Consider the following 16,423-nt stretch of genomic DNA (forward strand, 5'->3'; position numbering starts at 1 on the left):
CTCCCTCTCTTACCCAGGCCAGTGAAAACCTCATAGGAGCAGCCCTTGCCTAATACCCAGGGGATGCTCGCTGGGCTATTTGTGAAGCCCATTCTCCCCAGGAGGTGCTCTCCACCAGGCTGGGATGGTGCCACCTCCTGGGGTGTCTCTCCAACCACTGTTCCAGTCCCACTTGCCTGTGACACTGCCCAGAAATGCCTCTTTCAACGTGGAAGAGGTGATGAGAGGCAGCTCTCCAGGTCCTCCCAGTCTCCTCAGGGCCTGGGTATCTGCCTGCCCCAGCAAAGGGCAGAGCAGGCAGCCGACCCAGGGAGAGGAGATGTCCAAACGCCTGCCCGGCCCCTTTCCTCCCCTCCCTTTTTTGGGACCTCAGGGCCAGGTGCTGCTGCCCTGCCCTGTGTTTTCACACTATCGTCTCTCTGGGGTCTGCTCAGGGCCTCAGAGCTGGCCTCTCGCCCGAAAAAAGACACAGGCCTGCCTGAGGACGAGCAGATGTTCCTCTCCCCAGGATGCAGGGGCCAGCCAGGTGTCACCCGCGCACAGAACAAGGGCAACACACAGAAGGGCCTTCCTGGAAAGGGACTGAGTCAAGAAACGGGCCCAACTTGTGAAGCACAAAAATAATTTATTGTTTCCAGTTGTAAAACTTTTTTTTTTCTTCTTCTTCTATTTTCAGGTGAAAGCAAACTTCATTTACCTTGCTTAAAGGGAGTGAGAGCAAAAAGCCATCCCAGAAATCACAACACTTTAAAGCTTGCCGGCCCAGTGGAAATGAGGGAGCCGGGAAGAACATCCATGGAGGCCAGTGACCAGTTGCCCACAGAAGCTGGAATGCTGTTCTTCCATCTAAAATTGCTCGGTTCAAAATGAGAGCACATGCTGACCTTCTAGCTGGACCTTTGGGCACATCCCTCAGGGAAAGCGAAGGAGGCAAAAACAGGCCAGTCTGGCGTGGTACTTACAGCCATTTAAGAAAGAGCATAACTAGAAACAGAGGTTACCAGCCCACGCTACCCTAATTTTAATGCTTTAATCCAGCTGCAGGGAGTTTGGCTCTGTTCCCAGGCAAACACACCAATATACAGCACTCTTAAGGTACACAAAATAAGGCAAAGCCAACCTGCTGCCCACCCTCCCAGCCTTCCCTTTGCAGGCCCGCCAGCAGCATTGGCTGATCCTCACCAGTGCACCCAGAATCACTGGGAAGTAAATGTGCTGTGGTCACAACCCTTGCCAGTATCACTAGGGATTTTAGGGCAGGAGTAAGGATGCACTCTCACCCCAAAGCAGAGGATTATGCATATTTAACTCATGTTTGGTTATACACATAAATATCCAGAGAGGAGAGAACATACAGGTCTTCAGAGACCGCTCCGCTGAACAGACTGAAGTGGGTTACCATCTTGGTACAACTTGATCGTACACCTGAGCTGAATGGCGCAGGTGTCACAAACCTGTGTTTTAACAGAAAGTTTAACAGCTGCAAACTGCAGGATATTTATTCTCAACAGTATTTTCTTGACAGATTATTTTCAAGACTCCTGAGTCAGCAGTAATAACTGTAGGTGCAAATATTTGTTGCAGGACACAGTAGCTTTGCCATGTTATTTACCTGTGCTCCCCAAGCCAAAAAGTTTATATATGTATGACTAAGGCTGGCCTTCCATGGTGAGCAAATATCCACTCTCCTCAAGTATTTTCAGCTGTCACTATTGCTTTAACTCTTAGCTCCGTAAGAACTAGATCATATGGTAGCAAGGAATTCAAGGGTGAAGGGTTAATCATTTCACTGCAGCTTGGGGATTAACTTCACATTAAAACCACATGCATTTCTATCCAAGTGACATAATGAAAAATGTGGTGGGAGATGGAAGGTGCACTCATTCAAGCAAGCAAGGATTTATTGAACTAGTTCTTCAAGATCTTAGAAAACCTAACCGAACATTTTTCAGCCAATGCTCTGGCTGCTCCCTCACTTAAACTGATGTGGTGATCCCATGACTGACAAGGATTTTCATTAGCCGTCAGACGGAGGCTGTGTTTCAGTACTGGATTTTAGGGGGCCTTGGTGATCATTCTGTAATGGTGTGGTGACTGAACTGTGGAAGAGCCCAGGACAGGAGAAATTAACACAGGCTAGAAGGAGAAAAAATGGAAGTGCAGAAGTGCCGTTAAAAGTCAGCAATCAGCTGCCATTCGGGACAGTCCTTACGAACAGTGGCACAGACTATGAACCCTTGCATCAGTGTGAAAGAGTTGAGTTCATGCATACTGTCCTAATGAGTTACTGGTGTGAGAAACGGTTCACCTGTGTGAGATGGGGAGCTGCCATCCGGCTTCCTGGAAAAACCATGTAGGGCTCATTTTTTCCATCACTGATGTGGCTATGTGCAGGCTGGCACTGAGGACAGTTTAACAGCATTCAGCAGCACCTGCGGGCCCAAGGAGTAACTGGTGCCACCAAAAACAGAGAAAGGAGGAGAAGGCAGGAGTTCTGGTGCACAGAATACAGCCCATAGGACCTCTCAAGGAAATATGATTCACAGCTTACCCTTAAGGAAGTGCAGCAGGAGGTTAAATCCCTGCAGGATATCAGTTTTACAGCCCAGCCAAACCCCATCTCTCCAGCAGGACAGTGTCCTTTACCAGCTGGCTGGACAGGACTGACAGAAGAGAAAGTACAACCTCCTTCTCCTGTCCACACTTGTGAGTCAGCTCCGGAGATACCACTGACTTATCCACAGAGCTCTTGCTGAACGGAGAGACCCTTGGCTGGGAGGATACTTGTCAGAGCAGATTGGTGTTGCATTGTGAAAACAGCAATAAAAGGGGAGGGGGTTACACTATTCAGTCCCATGTGCAACCCCATCTAAGACAAACATGACAGCATGTGTAATAAGAACAACCTGAAAAGCAGACCGTAAGCAGCTAGAGAAAGAAGGATGCGGTGGCTCAGGTCTGGAACCTCAGATTAGGCTACTTGAGCTGTATGCCAATAGCCAAATCTGAGCAACTTTGTTTCCTAAAGTGTCCATTCTCTACCAAAGTGAGTGGAAAGCCCAGCTGTTTGGTGGCTTCACTGGTCAGGCCACTTCTACCAAGGCACCCCAGTGGGGACTGAAGAACAAGAAGTCTTTGATCATGGGTCACAGACCTACTTTCTCATTTTCTTTGAGCAGTTCTAGAGAGTTGTTTGCTTCTCCTGAAATTTTGCAGCCCAGCGTTCCTGCGTTTGGCCTCTCCTCTTTTGCTTTGCATGTGTGCCTATTTCAGTATAATTTTTCTTGAGTGTGTGATTCAGAATTAATGCATTTGCAGTGTAGTGGAGGGAACTGACGTGTCCTTGTCATACTGTAAATGAGCAGCAGCAGTTCCTTGGAGTTCAAAACAGCTATAAAGATCTTTATCGGCTTTCTGAGTGGCTTGTAAATCATCACAAGCCCAGTGAATGGCGTATTACCTACCTCACTTCTGCAGTGAGTTATTTGAGTGATGAAAATGTGAGAGAGCAACTGTGTGACATAAGTTCATTCACTTCCCACAAAGCAAACCAGAGCCAGGCTTGGCTGCCCTTGTGATTTGCTGAAATAAGAACATTCCACCTGCAAAACACAAACCCAACCAACAAACAGCCAAACCCCATTAGGCATGGGTCAGTGAGTATGGTGTGGGTGGAAAAGCCTTTCTTGTACTAAAGTCACAAGCTATGTAGTGCAGGTGGGAGTGAGAACTAGCTACTAGTTAATGATTTATGTATGAGGAAACCAGTTCAGTCTAAATTATCTTATATTAACACTATTTGTTAAGAAGACAAGTTTATTCTGCAGAGCTAAGCCAAATTCTGCCCATAGCCTTATGTTCACTGCACTAACCCCTGCCTTCACTGGTCCACGTCGTGCCTCCAAGACCCAGGGCAACTGGGAGAGGAGAGTGGCACCGCATCAGGCTGGGAGGAGAGCTCATCTCCTAGGATCCTCCGGGAACACCTCCAAGGCTGCAACATACATCCTGTACACCCTCCCATACACCCTCCAAACATGTGCTGGGTAAAGCATGGCTGGTGCTTGGGGGAACCGGCCAAGGGAGCCATCCCCACCATCAGAAACAATGACCTGCTCCAACCTTCAGTAGAGTTGCAGGGGAAAGAAATGCCTCAGATGATACATCAGGCTCCTGATACAGATAAAGTAGTATTACACAAAATGCTAATTTGAGTCTTATCATGCATAAACCCAGCAGGAAATGAAGGTAAAATACACACATGCACCTCCAAGTATGGGCAAATATACAACATAAAAACTGAAAGAAAATTAGCCTCTTGAGAATGAATTGTATTTTGCTTTGAAGTTTTCACTGCTACTGTGTATATGTTACTAGCTATTTATGACCAACAGATGTACCAGTATCACTGATCCTCATTCAGCTTGCTTTGCAAAGGGGTTACATGATTCTGGCGTGAACGCTTGCAATGATCCTATATGATCACCGCTAAACCAGGCAATGATCAAAATAAAGTCGGATTCAGTTATAATTTTTGTTAGCAATATATTTTTTTATTTTAAAAAAGCTTTAAAGTAGTCCCTACTGGCGTATTCAATGTAAATTGTTCACAAGTTGTAAAACAATACAAGAATTAAAAGCTCATTTTCTGCTACAAATGAAGTAATGGTTATAGGTTAAAGGGGCAGGATGAGGGACATTGAAACCATCCATTTTAAATTACAGTATTCCTCTTCCAAAAGATTGAAGACTACAAAATATAACATGTTTATTAATCTGGACAGCCTGCAAGTAAGAGTTAGGGAAATTACTGTTTAAGCAGAAGCAGAAGTTCTGTGGAGCATCCGTTGAGCTGGGCAGTGAGTCCTTCTCCCTGCACCTGTGCTGGTTGCAGGGGAAACTGTTGGTATAAGGTGGTGCTATATGTGCTATACCTTAAATTGTACTTACAGGCTCCCGGTGTCCAGTGCATTTCATTAGGTGACAGGTTGGCCAGGGCAGTGTGATTTTTTTGAAAACTGATGCTGCATTCAAACACATGAATGCTGTCCTCCTATTTTTATTGAAGTGACTGTTAGCACTTCTCTGTCTTTCAAAGGCCCAAGCAAAGCTAAAACACTTCGTACAGCAAGAGAGAGACTTGTCTCAGAGATCCTGCACACTGAGAGCGTTCTTTAGTACTTTTACGTTATCTTGGTTTGTCCTTCCCTTGCCTCTGGCCATGCCTGCCTCTTCCTTGGCCCATCCACCAGCCAGCCATTGCGCCTCTATCCTGGTAAGGATCAACCGTGCTTAATCCTGCTGGTGGGAGACAGGGATGCTGGAGATCAAGGAGTGAATTCTTCCTTTTTCAGATGTTGCGTGGGATGTCTTCATTCCAGAGCTATTTATAGGCTACGTGGGCGCTTATCTTTCCAAGGAGATAATCTCCTTTTTAATATTTTGGGTTTCTGGTTGATTATTTTTGTTCATAGCAATGATATCATAACCAAAGCACTGAAGGTTAACTAACGAGCAAGCTCTTTTTGATTAACTTTCTGGTTCAATTGTAATTTTATCCCTCAATAATTCTCTTTTTTCATCTATGGGAATGACTTTACACTGGTGTGAACCGAATGCTGTCACTTACACCGTTGTAACTCCCACCAAATCAGACTGGGTAATTCTAAGTGAGCACAACCCTGGGGAATGGCAGAGGGATACGCTAGAGCTTGCTGCAGGTAGTATGCATATGGTAGGCAACAGCTCGGTCCTGTCATTTTAAATTTTCCAAAAATGTATAAACACAATGAGAAATTTTATACACATTATGAAGTAAATCTCCAATTGACATCATTAAGAAGTTAATGAAGATATCTCTCCTCCAGCTGAGGACATGTCTCTGAGTTTTGTGCCTTCCTCGCTGACCTGGGGTGCAGACTTGGGCTGACAGGTGTCTCTGATCGCTGTAGAAGCCGCTGGATCTCTGTAGAGCAGCTGCTGTTGTTTTGGAAGCAGCCAGTTTTTCTGTCCCTCTCCCCTACCTGAATGGCATCAGATGTCAGAGTCCAAAGGAATATTTTTAAATGATGAAATGAACTAGAGTCAGGCTTTCTTGGGGATACTGATTTGAATAACAAATCTGTGTAATCTTGGCAGACCTTCTACCTCTTTGTTTGCATTTCACATAATCTACAAAATTAGTTTACTGACCAAAATGTTTCTTAAAAACAGCGATTTCTTATGAGTACTGGAGAACTCTGATGCTGGACTTTTCAATTGTGTTTGCATTATGTGTAGGCAGCCAGGAAACACCAAATGTTTTGAGGATTTTGTCAAAACTAACCTTTGTAGCTGTGATTTCACATGTTGAATACAGAACATTTGCAACAAGTTGCTGATGAACAATCTCCAGACTAAGGTCCCAGTCTTGAAAAACACATGCACATACATTACTTTGAACACTGCAGAATCTCAAGGAAGTCAACATAATCCTTTATAGATTACAGAGAGGAACAATTTCTATGAATGATACATAAGCTGTGACTCTGCAAAGGCTTGGGCGTAGCTTGACATTTTAACAATATGTAGAGTCAAGTGCCTGGGTTGGCCTTTGAAGACCAGGGGTGAGGAATCATTCATGGAAACACATCAATGTTTGAAATACCAGAGGAAATTTTGAAGTGTCAAAGCATATCTCAGGAAATCTTAAAGTACCCAAAGATAGTGCCCACAGAGAAAGAGATACTGCAATCATACTACTGTTTATTTACTGGAAACAATCTTTCAGCTCTACTGTAAAAATAATACATATCTGTTTACATTTATACCACTGACACTGAGATTCAAGACTTAAAATAAAACTGGGCTAAATCCAGACCTGATGTAAGGTGGCTAGCAATCACTGACTTCAGCATAGTGGTGATCACATTGCACTCTCTCTGACTGGGCCAAATACTCTGTTTGCAAACTGGGAAAACCTATCCAAGGTGTGAAGAGCCTAAGGATGTATTGCATAAGCATGTCCTTATCAGGCTTCTTAAAAAGCCTTGAGACTATCAAGTCAGCATGATATAGATGCAATTTCAGGAGAAAAGTGATTCATCAGGACCTAAAAGAGCATCTATCGCCTTCAAAACTGGGGGGTTGTAGGGTTTTTTTTAATCCTCTTCATGAAGCCAGGCTCTGCCAGCAGGCTGGGCAATCCCTTCAGCCATTCAGACCTAATACTTTGCTGTAAGGGTGCCTACCAACATTGCAGGGGGAGCGGGGTACAAAAGCAGCAGATGGGCCAACAGCAGTGCCTGCATTTCCAGTGAAACACATGAAGAGCTTGTTGTACAGATGGTGGGTGCAGAGGAACCTGGCAGGGAAATAACGGATCTGCCTTGGCTATGAGAAAAGCAACTGAGGTAAGTCAGAGCCTGGAAGAGACACATAGCCTACAACTGATCTCCAAAAAGCAAAGTGAAAAATGCTACGTAGTGCTGGAGGAGAAGTGGAGCTCACTCAGCATGTGCTTGCAGTGCATGACCATAATGAGATCACTTGTCCAATACAAACTCAAAAGGGAGAATGAGTGACTTCTGGGACACAGGAGGGAATTGAAAGAAATTGAATATTTCAGGATTTTTTGGTTGCTGAAGTGTTTTCTAAAGATCCCTTTGCTACCCAGCTACATTCCTCAATTCTTACATCAAGGTTACTGCATTATTATTCACTTGCTGGTGTAAAAGTGTATCTGCCTTGTACCCAAACTCTCCCTCGTGTCACTTCATCAATATTAGTTGAGTTACATGGGGGGATCAGTTTGGCCAATGGAAACCACTAGAGGGATCTCAGAAGTTTGAACTAAGGACTGGAATAGGTGAGATTTCCACCTCTGATGTGGACACTTACAAACATCAGATGCACTCTGCACTGAAACAGGTGAGGAAAGAGGCAGCTGCAGGATCAGAGACATCCCCACACAAATATCTCTGGACCATTACACTCCCTACGGCACTGACCCTTCAGCACAGATCACCTTTCTGGGCAGGCTTTCTGCAGAATCCCCGAAAGTCTAGTTATGACCATCAGCCTCAGTCTTCATACATGGCGCCTGCTTTGGTGTTGAGCTATTCAGAATTGGTTCAAAGACTTAAAACAACAAAATGTGATGGGTGTAAATCACTTATCTGCACTCATGTCAGATGAGGAAACACAATGTCCTTGTGCCTTGTTATCTTACAACTCTTTGACTTCCAAATGCAGAGCCACACTACCACAACTAGTTTTAGCTTCTGTAAATTTTCCTTGTATACAGATAAATGCACAATGTTTTACACACACACAGGGAAGATCCTAAGAATACTTTTTATCTTTCCATTAAAGAGCAGCAGTCATGCAAATTAACACCAGCTGAGGGTTTTGTCCCTCCAGGATAGAGATTTATTTAAACAATAGTGCCTGTTAAGCTTGAATATCGTTAGGGCACACTTTTATTCCTTTTTTTTTTTTTAACATCTTTGTGCTATGAATTTTTCATTGGATTCTAATACAGCTACATGCTTTGGAAGATATTCAGTACCATATTCTGTGAATAAGCCAGACTGCAGAACTTGAATGACCACAAACTGTACTGATTCTATTGCTCTGCTTGCTCTAGACAGAGAAAAATGAATGTGTAAGTTCTGCTGATGATAATACCATGTTTATGAGACAACGAAAGTTGATCTAAAAGCTGAGCCAAAAAAAGGTACATATGAGTACAGGCCCCCAGCCTGAAAAGGAGAAAGCTCTGTGTGAATGGCCCTGGACTGTACACTTGGTGATGGTAGGTGACCAGGTACTCAAAGAAGCTTAGTTATTCTCAGGAAAGTTATTGTTGTCAGAGAAGCACAAGTTGAAAAGCGATTCTGTGGGATCCAGCAGACTCTTAGGTGAAATAACATTTTGCCGTCTCTGTCAAAATAAGTCAATCCCCTAAAAATATCTCAAAGTTAAATAAGGGAGATGATAGGATCCATTGAGCTCGACAGCACTGGGTCATTCATCTCTTGCCATCCTCCCTCTGGCACCTAACCCAACTAGCATGAATCACTTGGTTCATTTATCAGAATAGATTCTCCTTCCCAATCATTGTGATCTGTATCAAAGATTACTGCCATTTCTGCTTTTGTTTACTTTTATTCCAATTATTGCACTGGCAATAGGCACTGTACAAACACATAGTGAGTGGCAGTCTTTCTCCTGAGGCCCTTCATTTAAACAGACACGACAGCCGACAGGCGGGAGAGGCAAAGAGCTGTCCCTCCCCAGCTCGGCCAGGGAACGGGTCTGCCACCCTGAGTGAGGAGCATGTCAGAGCACAGCCGGAGGGAAGCCACACATACCCAGACCAGGGTCAGTGCCATCATCTGGTGCTGGCCACAGTATTGTCTATTAACCATATGGTAAAATTCTTTGTGTTAGAAAATCCTCTGCAATAGGTTAGAATAAAGAATCATTTTCTGAGCAGACCTGGAATTCTGTCCACTCTTAGGGAGGCCTGGCCTCAAAGGAGAACATAAATGTATACAGCAGTTGCAAGTTTGCATTTTTAACTTTCATGCTGTAAAAACTTGACATGCATAGTCTTTTTTTTATTTGGTGAGAATTGCTGTACTATACGAGCCTGCGATGGTTTATTGGAAACAGACCCCTGACTAGGAAATGGAGAGTTTAGATATTATAAACTGCTAGTAATTTATTATTTTGAGATTGGCATATATTTTGGCAAAGTTAAAGTTGGCTGGAGTGATACTGAGTGATGAAAGATGTTATGGCGGTTGAGAAGTGGCTGAATTCCTTTGTTTCCAGACTTTTCACTTTTTTTTTAGGCGCAGAATGTTTCTATAGAAAGTGTAATATTGTTTTATGAGTATTTGCTGGACCCTGCTAAAACCAAGCATTCAAGCTTTACTCTTCTAACAAAGTGTTTTGTAATGGAATTCCTCTGGGTTTTGATGTTTCTAAATTAGGGTTAAATCAGGTTGGTATGTGGGGGCCATGGGAGAACCGCCCACAAGTGAGAAACTGTCTGATGTCTAACAGGGTGCACTTCCTCTCCAGGAGGTGATGTGATGGCAGGAAGAGAGAGGACTCCTCAACTGGGCATGAAGAAGCCATGACATAGGGGCACAAAAGGGGGACAACAGGGCTTTTAAGCACTGGGAAAACTTTCAGCATGTTAAGAGTTTAACGTCTTTAATGCAAGACCCTGCCTGCCCCTTGTCTGCTCTCTGGGCCACCAGAGCCTGCTTGTTTCCCACATCTCACTTCCATCCTCTGGGACACGTGAGCACTTTTAGCCTCATGGTTATAAACTAGCATTCCTCCTCCCCGGTCATCTCTATTTTCTGGTATACAATGAGCCATGATACACTCAGGAAACACATTCTTATTTCTGATATTTCTCTGCACATTTCCTCTACATTGATCTCCTCCAAGTCGGCTACTCACAAAACTCATTGGCTTCCTGCCCTCATCTTGGCCCACTAAACCCTGGAGTCAGGCTCCAGCCTTTTTGTTTTTACAATAAAGGACAGCCTGTGTACAGAGCTCTGAGCCGCAGGATCCCAGGACGTTGTAGCAGCATGGAGAAAACTTTAAACCATTAAGAAATGGAAGCTGCTAAAGCATACTCAATTCAGCTTTTCGTTGCTATGAACCATTGCATCAGGGCTTCCTTCAAGCTGAGTACAAGTAAAAAGAGCAGAATCTCTACTAAAGCTAGGGAAAAACAACTCCAGACTAACTCACAAAGCTTGTCAGGAACAAAGGAGTCAATTTTCTGATTGTGTCATGCAGTCTGTGTTGTGATAACTTTCTGAGTCTGTGTTCTCCCATTTAATACTCCCCTTTAATGAAGACCTCACATAATGCTTCTACTCTGCTCCAGCCTGCTTTCATTATAATCTTCATAAACTCCTTTTCCCAAGTAGCATTAAGCACTTCCAGTCCTCAAAAAGACGAAGCAAAGGTTATCTTTCCTGCCCTAGTGATGCTGGAGAGCAAATAAGCCAGTAAGGAAAAAGTAGGGGAAAGAAGCAAAAGAGCTTGCTTCAGAGAAATTTAAGAACAAGGCATATGAACTCTCATCCCTACTAAAATAAAAGACCAAACTGCCAGTGGCTTCAACAAGGTATGCATTATACCTCCAAACTATACAATTTTTTTTTTTTTCAAACTCCTAAACATATATATAGATTTAGCTTAGCACTGTGAGGCCTCCGCTGGAATACTTTTCACAGTTTTGGGCACTGCACTTCAAGAAAGATGTGAACCAACTGGAGAGAATCCAGATGAGAGCAACAAGAATGATCAAAGGTCCAGAAAATGTGATGTATGAGGAAAGACCAAAAGAAATGGGTTTGTTTAGACTAGAGAGGAACAGTCTGAGGGGAGACATGACAACAGCCTTCAGACATGTTAAAGACTGCTGCAAAGGGGAAGATAAACTGTTCTCTATTTCTACTGGAAGTAGGCTAAAAAGCAATGGATTTAAATTACGACAGCGGAGATTCAGTTTAGACTTTAGGAGAAACTTTCTATTGGTTACAGCAGTTATACCTGAGAAGACATTGCCTATGGAAACTATGGGATCCCATCGTCTGAGGTCTGGGTACTGGTATAGTGGGGTCTGCTTTGTGGCAGAGGCATGAACAATAAGACTGGTCCAAGTCCTTTTCAGCTTATTTTCCCCAATGTTAGGAATATAGGAGAGAGACTGCGCGTGAACAGAACAATTCATTTTTTCTGAAGACATTTGGACGGGTCTGAGCTGAGTGGTCTTTGAACAGGAGATTAATTGCAGCCTTAACTACAGAGTTAGTATCACTACCTTATAACCATTACAAACTGTTTGCAACTATCACACTCAGGAAAACAGGGAAAAATAAAGTTCTGATTCTTGTCTGCTCTAACATCCCTGGACACTATTCTGGCAATGGAGGCCTGTGTCAAAGAGGCTGGGTGTAAATAAGCATAACATCCTAAATATTGTAAAACATACCATCCAGTGATAGATTTCTATGAACTCTGTTATAAAGATTTAATACAGGAAGGAACCCAAACATGTGACACTTTGTTAGAAAGTAGAAGATTACATAGTACAACATGTATTTTGGAATGAATTTACAATTAATTTTAACTATAAAGTAGAATCAAAGAAAAAACAAGTGAAACTAAGACAAATGCAGGGTGAATTGAGACAAAGTGCCTGACTGATAATTCCAGCGATAATTGGGAATGTAAGTTAGCACTTCTGAGATCCTTTGTTTCAATAGGTGGCTTTTTGTTTCTGTTTCTGCTTGTTTGTCTGCTTTCCATTTATAATGGAAAAAAAAAAAAGGCAAGATTGCAAAAGCCAGCATTTTCCTCAGTTTCTGTGGTGCTTTTTGCTAAGCAGCCTTGGAGCTACAAAGGTTCACAGTCTTTCAAACATAGACTCATACCCTAGAAGTGTTTACAATGGAAAGAAGAGTCCTTAAAATATATGACCACATCAAGAATCATACAGGATCTGCTGACAATACATCTTCAAATGTCTGCATCCTGGTAGGGACTGTGCATGAAGAGGCCTCCCTCCTCAGACAGGCATAGGTCACCGGGTCTGTGGAAATACTGATTTGGTTTGGAGCTGCTATACGTACTGGCTTCTCAGGAGAGAGTTCTGCAGAGGAGGAACCGTCTCTTTTGTTGTAATGTTTCCAGGGCACAAACTCAAGGTTTAGAAGGAGTACTGCGATACGTATATCCTCAGCCGGATGACAGAGCTTCCTCTGAAGTTGATGACAGTGTTAACAGTGATCATTTCCAAGTCCAACTGAATAGTACGGGGCCCCTTCACGGGGCGGGTCATCACCAGAGTAGCACTGATCGGTCCCGTTTGCTGTGCACAAAACAAGAGAAAGCAGGTGGGATTTTCAAAAACGGCTCTTGAAAACTATTGTCTCACTATGGTCTTCAAGCAGCCAAAATAACTGTTTTCTGTTGCATTGTTTGAAACCACTGCAATTCACAGGAGAGAGAGCTTCATTCCAGCATTTGGCTCCATATGAACTATCACTTTCTACAATTTGTAAAGCCTTTGGGAGCCCTGCACACAAAAGGAGCTATTGGACACAGAAATTTGTTATTGTCCAAATGGAAAAAGATGAAAACATGGATTTAGGGTATAAACAAGTAGTGACACCTTTTTTTTTTTTTTGGTGAGATATTATTTTGTTTGATGTAAAGAACGCTGTTGCTTTGAAGCAGCGAACACGAAAAAGGGGTTATGTTAACAGAGCTTGGAGAACAGATGTTCCTATGTGAACAGGATCAGGGTTTGTTGTATAATTGTATACGTTAACGTCACAAAACCTTACCCTCTGAAGAGAGCTTTAAATGTGAAGGCACTTGAGAAAATCTGTCTTTTAGTAAGTGGAAGCAGACCTCTGAAATATCTGGCCAGAACACTGGATTATGAGCATTTAAAAATCAGAGCTTCTGACGTTAACACCAAGAGGAATTTGTTTTCCAGCAGAAACTTACGTACACAAAGCGGGACCTGTTCTACCACAAAGCCGAGCGTTTGTGTTGTCTCTGATCAGAGAAGCCCGACAAAGCTGTGAGGAGGAGCCGGGCGGGCTGCCCGGGCCGGGCCGCGGGCCCCGGTGCCTCAGCCCCCGGGGGACAGCGCCCCGGGCCCCCGCCGCTCCCCCGCGCCCCTGCCCTTCCCGCCCGCTGCTCTCGCTCTTCCCAACGCAATGAACAGGCACCACCTGCTGGCTGCCGGCCTGACGCGGGAACAACGCTGCTGCTGCCAGCCGAGGGAAAAGGACAGCTTGTGCAAGCGGAGTGCTTTAGGTGACGAAGGAATGGGGGTGTGATGAATAAATAAAAGAAAACCAGCAGACGTGAGCGACGAGGCTGGTCGCCGGAGCCTCAGCGTCTGGTGGATCGACCCAGATGAGGGGAAAAGGTCGGTGGGATCAGTAATCACTTTGCAACAGGAAAGCACTTGTGAGATGTAAATGATCGTTCCTGGGCCACTTGCCATTTCAGGATTTTGAAACGTTTTCCTTTTTCTACAGTAGGAATCCGAGGCTCTCGTGAGAAATGTGTATTGGAGTCTGTCACACTACCGGTTTCTGTGAGCGATGGGAACCGTCAGTAGCCACTGAACATCACTTAATGTGAATATCAAAGCCAGGTTTTGCCTAGCGTTAAAAATCAACCTTCTGAATGCCACCATCCCTGGTGGCTGTGCCTCATTCTGTGCAGACGCTTCCCATCAGCCCTGCGTGTCAGAGGTGCAGTAAAGATGACTGGGGAACAGAGATGTCTTCTGAGGAAAATGCAGATTAGAAAAAAAAAAAGTAGTTGTGTTTTCTCTAACAGTGTCTACATTAAATGTGTGTTCTCAGTGAAAAAAATACATAACAAATGAAAGCAAAGAACCCAGAAAGTCAATTCTTGGGATAAAGAGGGGGGTTTTTGCTTACTTTTTTGATTTTCAGGTTTTTCAATTTCCAATGAAGAGTTTAGTAAAACAAACGAGAAATGTTGACTCTTTCAGTGAAAATTACTGATTGTCCATCAAATAAAAAAAGGTTTGGCACAATAGTTTCTCTTGAGCATGGGAGATCTGAGCTATTCTTAGACATGGGTACAGCCCTGGACTTTCCTGAACCTAATGTCTCATAAAACAAGCGTGTTTGCTTTGGGTAGGTTACCTTCCCGAAAGAGTCAGCAGCCCCTGCAGATCCGCACATCGCTCTGCATGTCTGCATGTAAAAATGCCTCATACTGAAGGTTTAAATGATATTTATTAAAAACTGAGTTCTGCTATCAGAAGGATATTCAGCTAACAAGAAGGTACTCCGTGTTTTCTCTCAGTGAGCGCCAGACTTACCCGCATGTAAAATTCCCTGCCTTCATTCCCTGATTTGATTTGGAAGATGTAATAGGCTCCAGGGTAGCGAGTTGTTGCTTGCATCTGAAAAATGTCAGAAGGCACAGACCTCCCGGACACCATATCCATCACTCTGTACAAGACGGTGAATGGCTGATCTCTGCAACCGGCGTTTTCAGCTGGACACATGCAGCGGCTAATTGTCAGAGATAGGATTGTCATCAGGGATTACAAATTGCTGTAATATTTGATTCTTTATATGCAAATACAGCTGCATAAATAAATAAACAAATAATGTTGTCGACCAGCTAAAAGAATCAATGAAACTTGTAATGAATTTTCTCATTTTAGTATTCTCTGTGTTGCTATTCTGGCCTACCTATATCCCTGCCTTCTTTTTCTTGTCTTCTAGGGCAAAATATCTTGGCATCCTTTGTCTCCTTAGATCACTTGAAAATCTGTACTTTCTTTAAAGCAGCTCTGCAGGTGTAGAATACCTGGTACCTGTTTGTTCTGATAGTAATTTAAACTGAACTGTCCTGAAAATAATGTTAATTATTGGATCATTTCACTGATGGTACTACATAAATGTTGTATTCTTTGTTTAACAATCTTTTATATACTACATGAAAACATACAACGAGACATCCTGGATCAAACCAAAGCTCTAACATCAAATGCAGAGCCCTAAGGAAAAGCAGGATAGCAAGCCAACTGTATGACACTTCCCCCCACAGCCTCCAATTGTTTGTGACTCAGGAAATTCTTGAAACAAAGATGTCTTCTGTATATTCATCAGTCCTTAATGCATTTCTGATCCATCAGCTTGTCCAGCTTCCCCTTACACCCACATGAATGTTTGGCATCCACAGGCCCCTGCGGCCAGGAGCTCCACAGCCCCCTTCACCTCTCTCTGCGCTGCTCCTTGCTGACTTAGTCTGATGCTCCCAGCTCTTCTGTTGAAAGGACAGCGGCCGGTCAATCCCTGCTCATCCTCCTCACGCAACTCAGGGTTTCATATTTGACCCTGTTCATGGCGGAAGAGTCCTAACTTAGTTGTTTCTCACAAGAAAGCTATTCCACACTTTTGATCATCCTCATTCATCTTTATGAACCAATTATATTGGTCCAGTTGTATTTCTTTTGAGAGGAGAGGAAGGAACTGCACAGTCTTGAAGATACGGGTACACAATGGCATGTGCTCTAAGGATATTCTCTACCTATTAACACCTCAAATTCAGATTGCTTTTCTGACCTCTAGTGAGTACTGCAGATCACAGAACTATCTGTAACAACCCTCAAATCTCAGTTTGGACAGATTATGATCAGATCAGTCCTCTTTATTTAATTTGTGAATTTGGGATTGTCTTTTTACTTTACACACTTTACACTCTTTACAATTCATCTACACTGAATTTCGTCTACCATTTTTATTGCACAGTCATTGAGGTTCCTTCAGCAATTCTTCTCTGCCCACCCTTTTCTCTGCTGTCCTCAGATAATGTTGCAGACTTTGACCATCTC

General features: G+C 43.4%; 1 protein-coding gene across 1 annotated transcript in view; it reads right to left on the bottom strand.

The window, feature by feature from the left end:
* Positions 1 to 11,240: 11,240 nt before the first annotated feature.
* Positions 11,241 to 16,423, bottom strand: part of FBLN5 (fibulin 5) — a 48,474-nt gene continuing 43,291 nt past the window's right edge. Inside the window, exons 10-11 of the mRNA XM_050897555.1 lie at positions 14,900 to 15,095; positions 11,241 to 12,892 (exon numbers count right to left, since the gene is read on the bottom strand). Of these exons, the coding sequence (XP_050753512.1) occupies positions 12,731 to 12,892; positions 14,900 to 15,095 (358 nt within the window). The 3' untranslated portion in view covers positions 11,241 to 12,730. The remainder of the gene's footprint in view (positions 12,893 to 14,899; positions 15,096 to 16,423) is intronic.

This window comes from Gymnogyps californianus, chromosome 5 (genome assembly GCF_018139145.2).
Source record: "Gymnogyps californianus isolate 813 chromosome 5, ASM1813914v2, whole genome shotgun sequence".
NCBI lineage: Eukaryota > Metazoa > Chordata > Aves > Accipitriformes > Cathartidae > Gymnogyps > Gymnogyps californianus.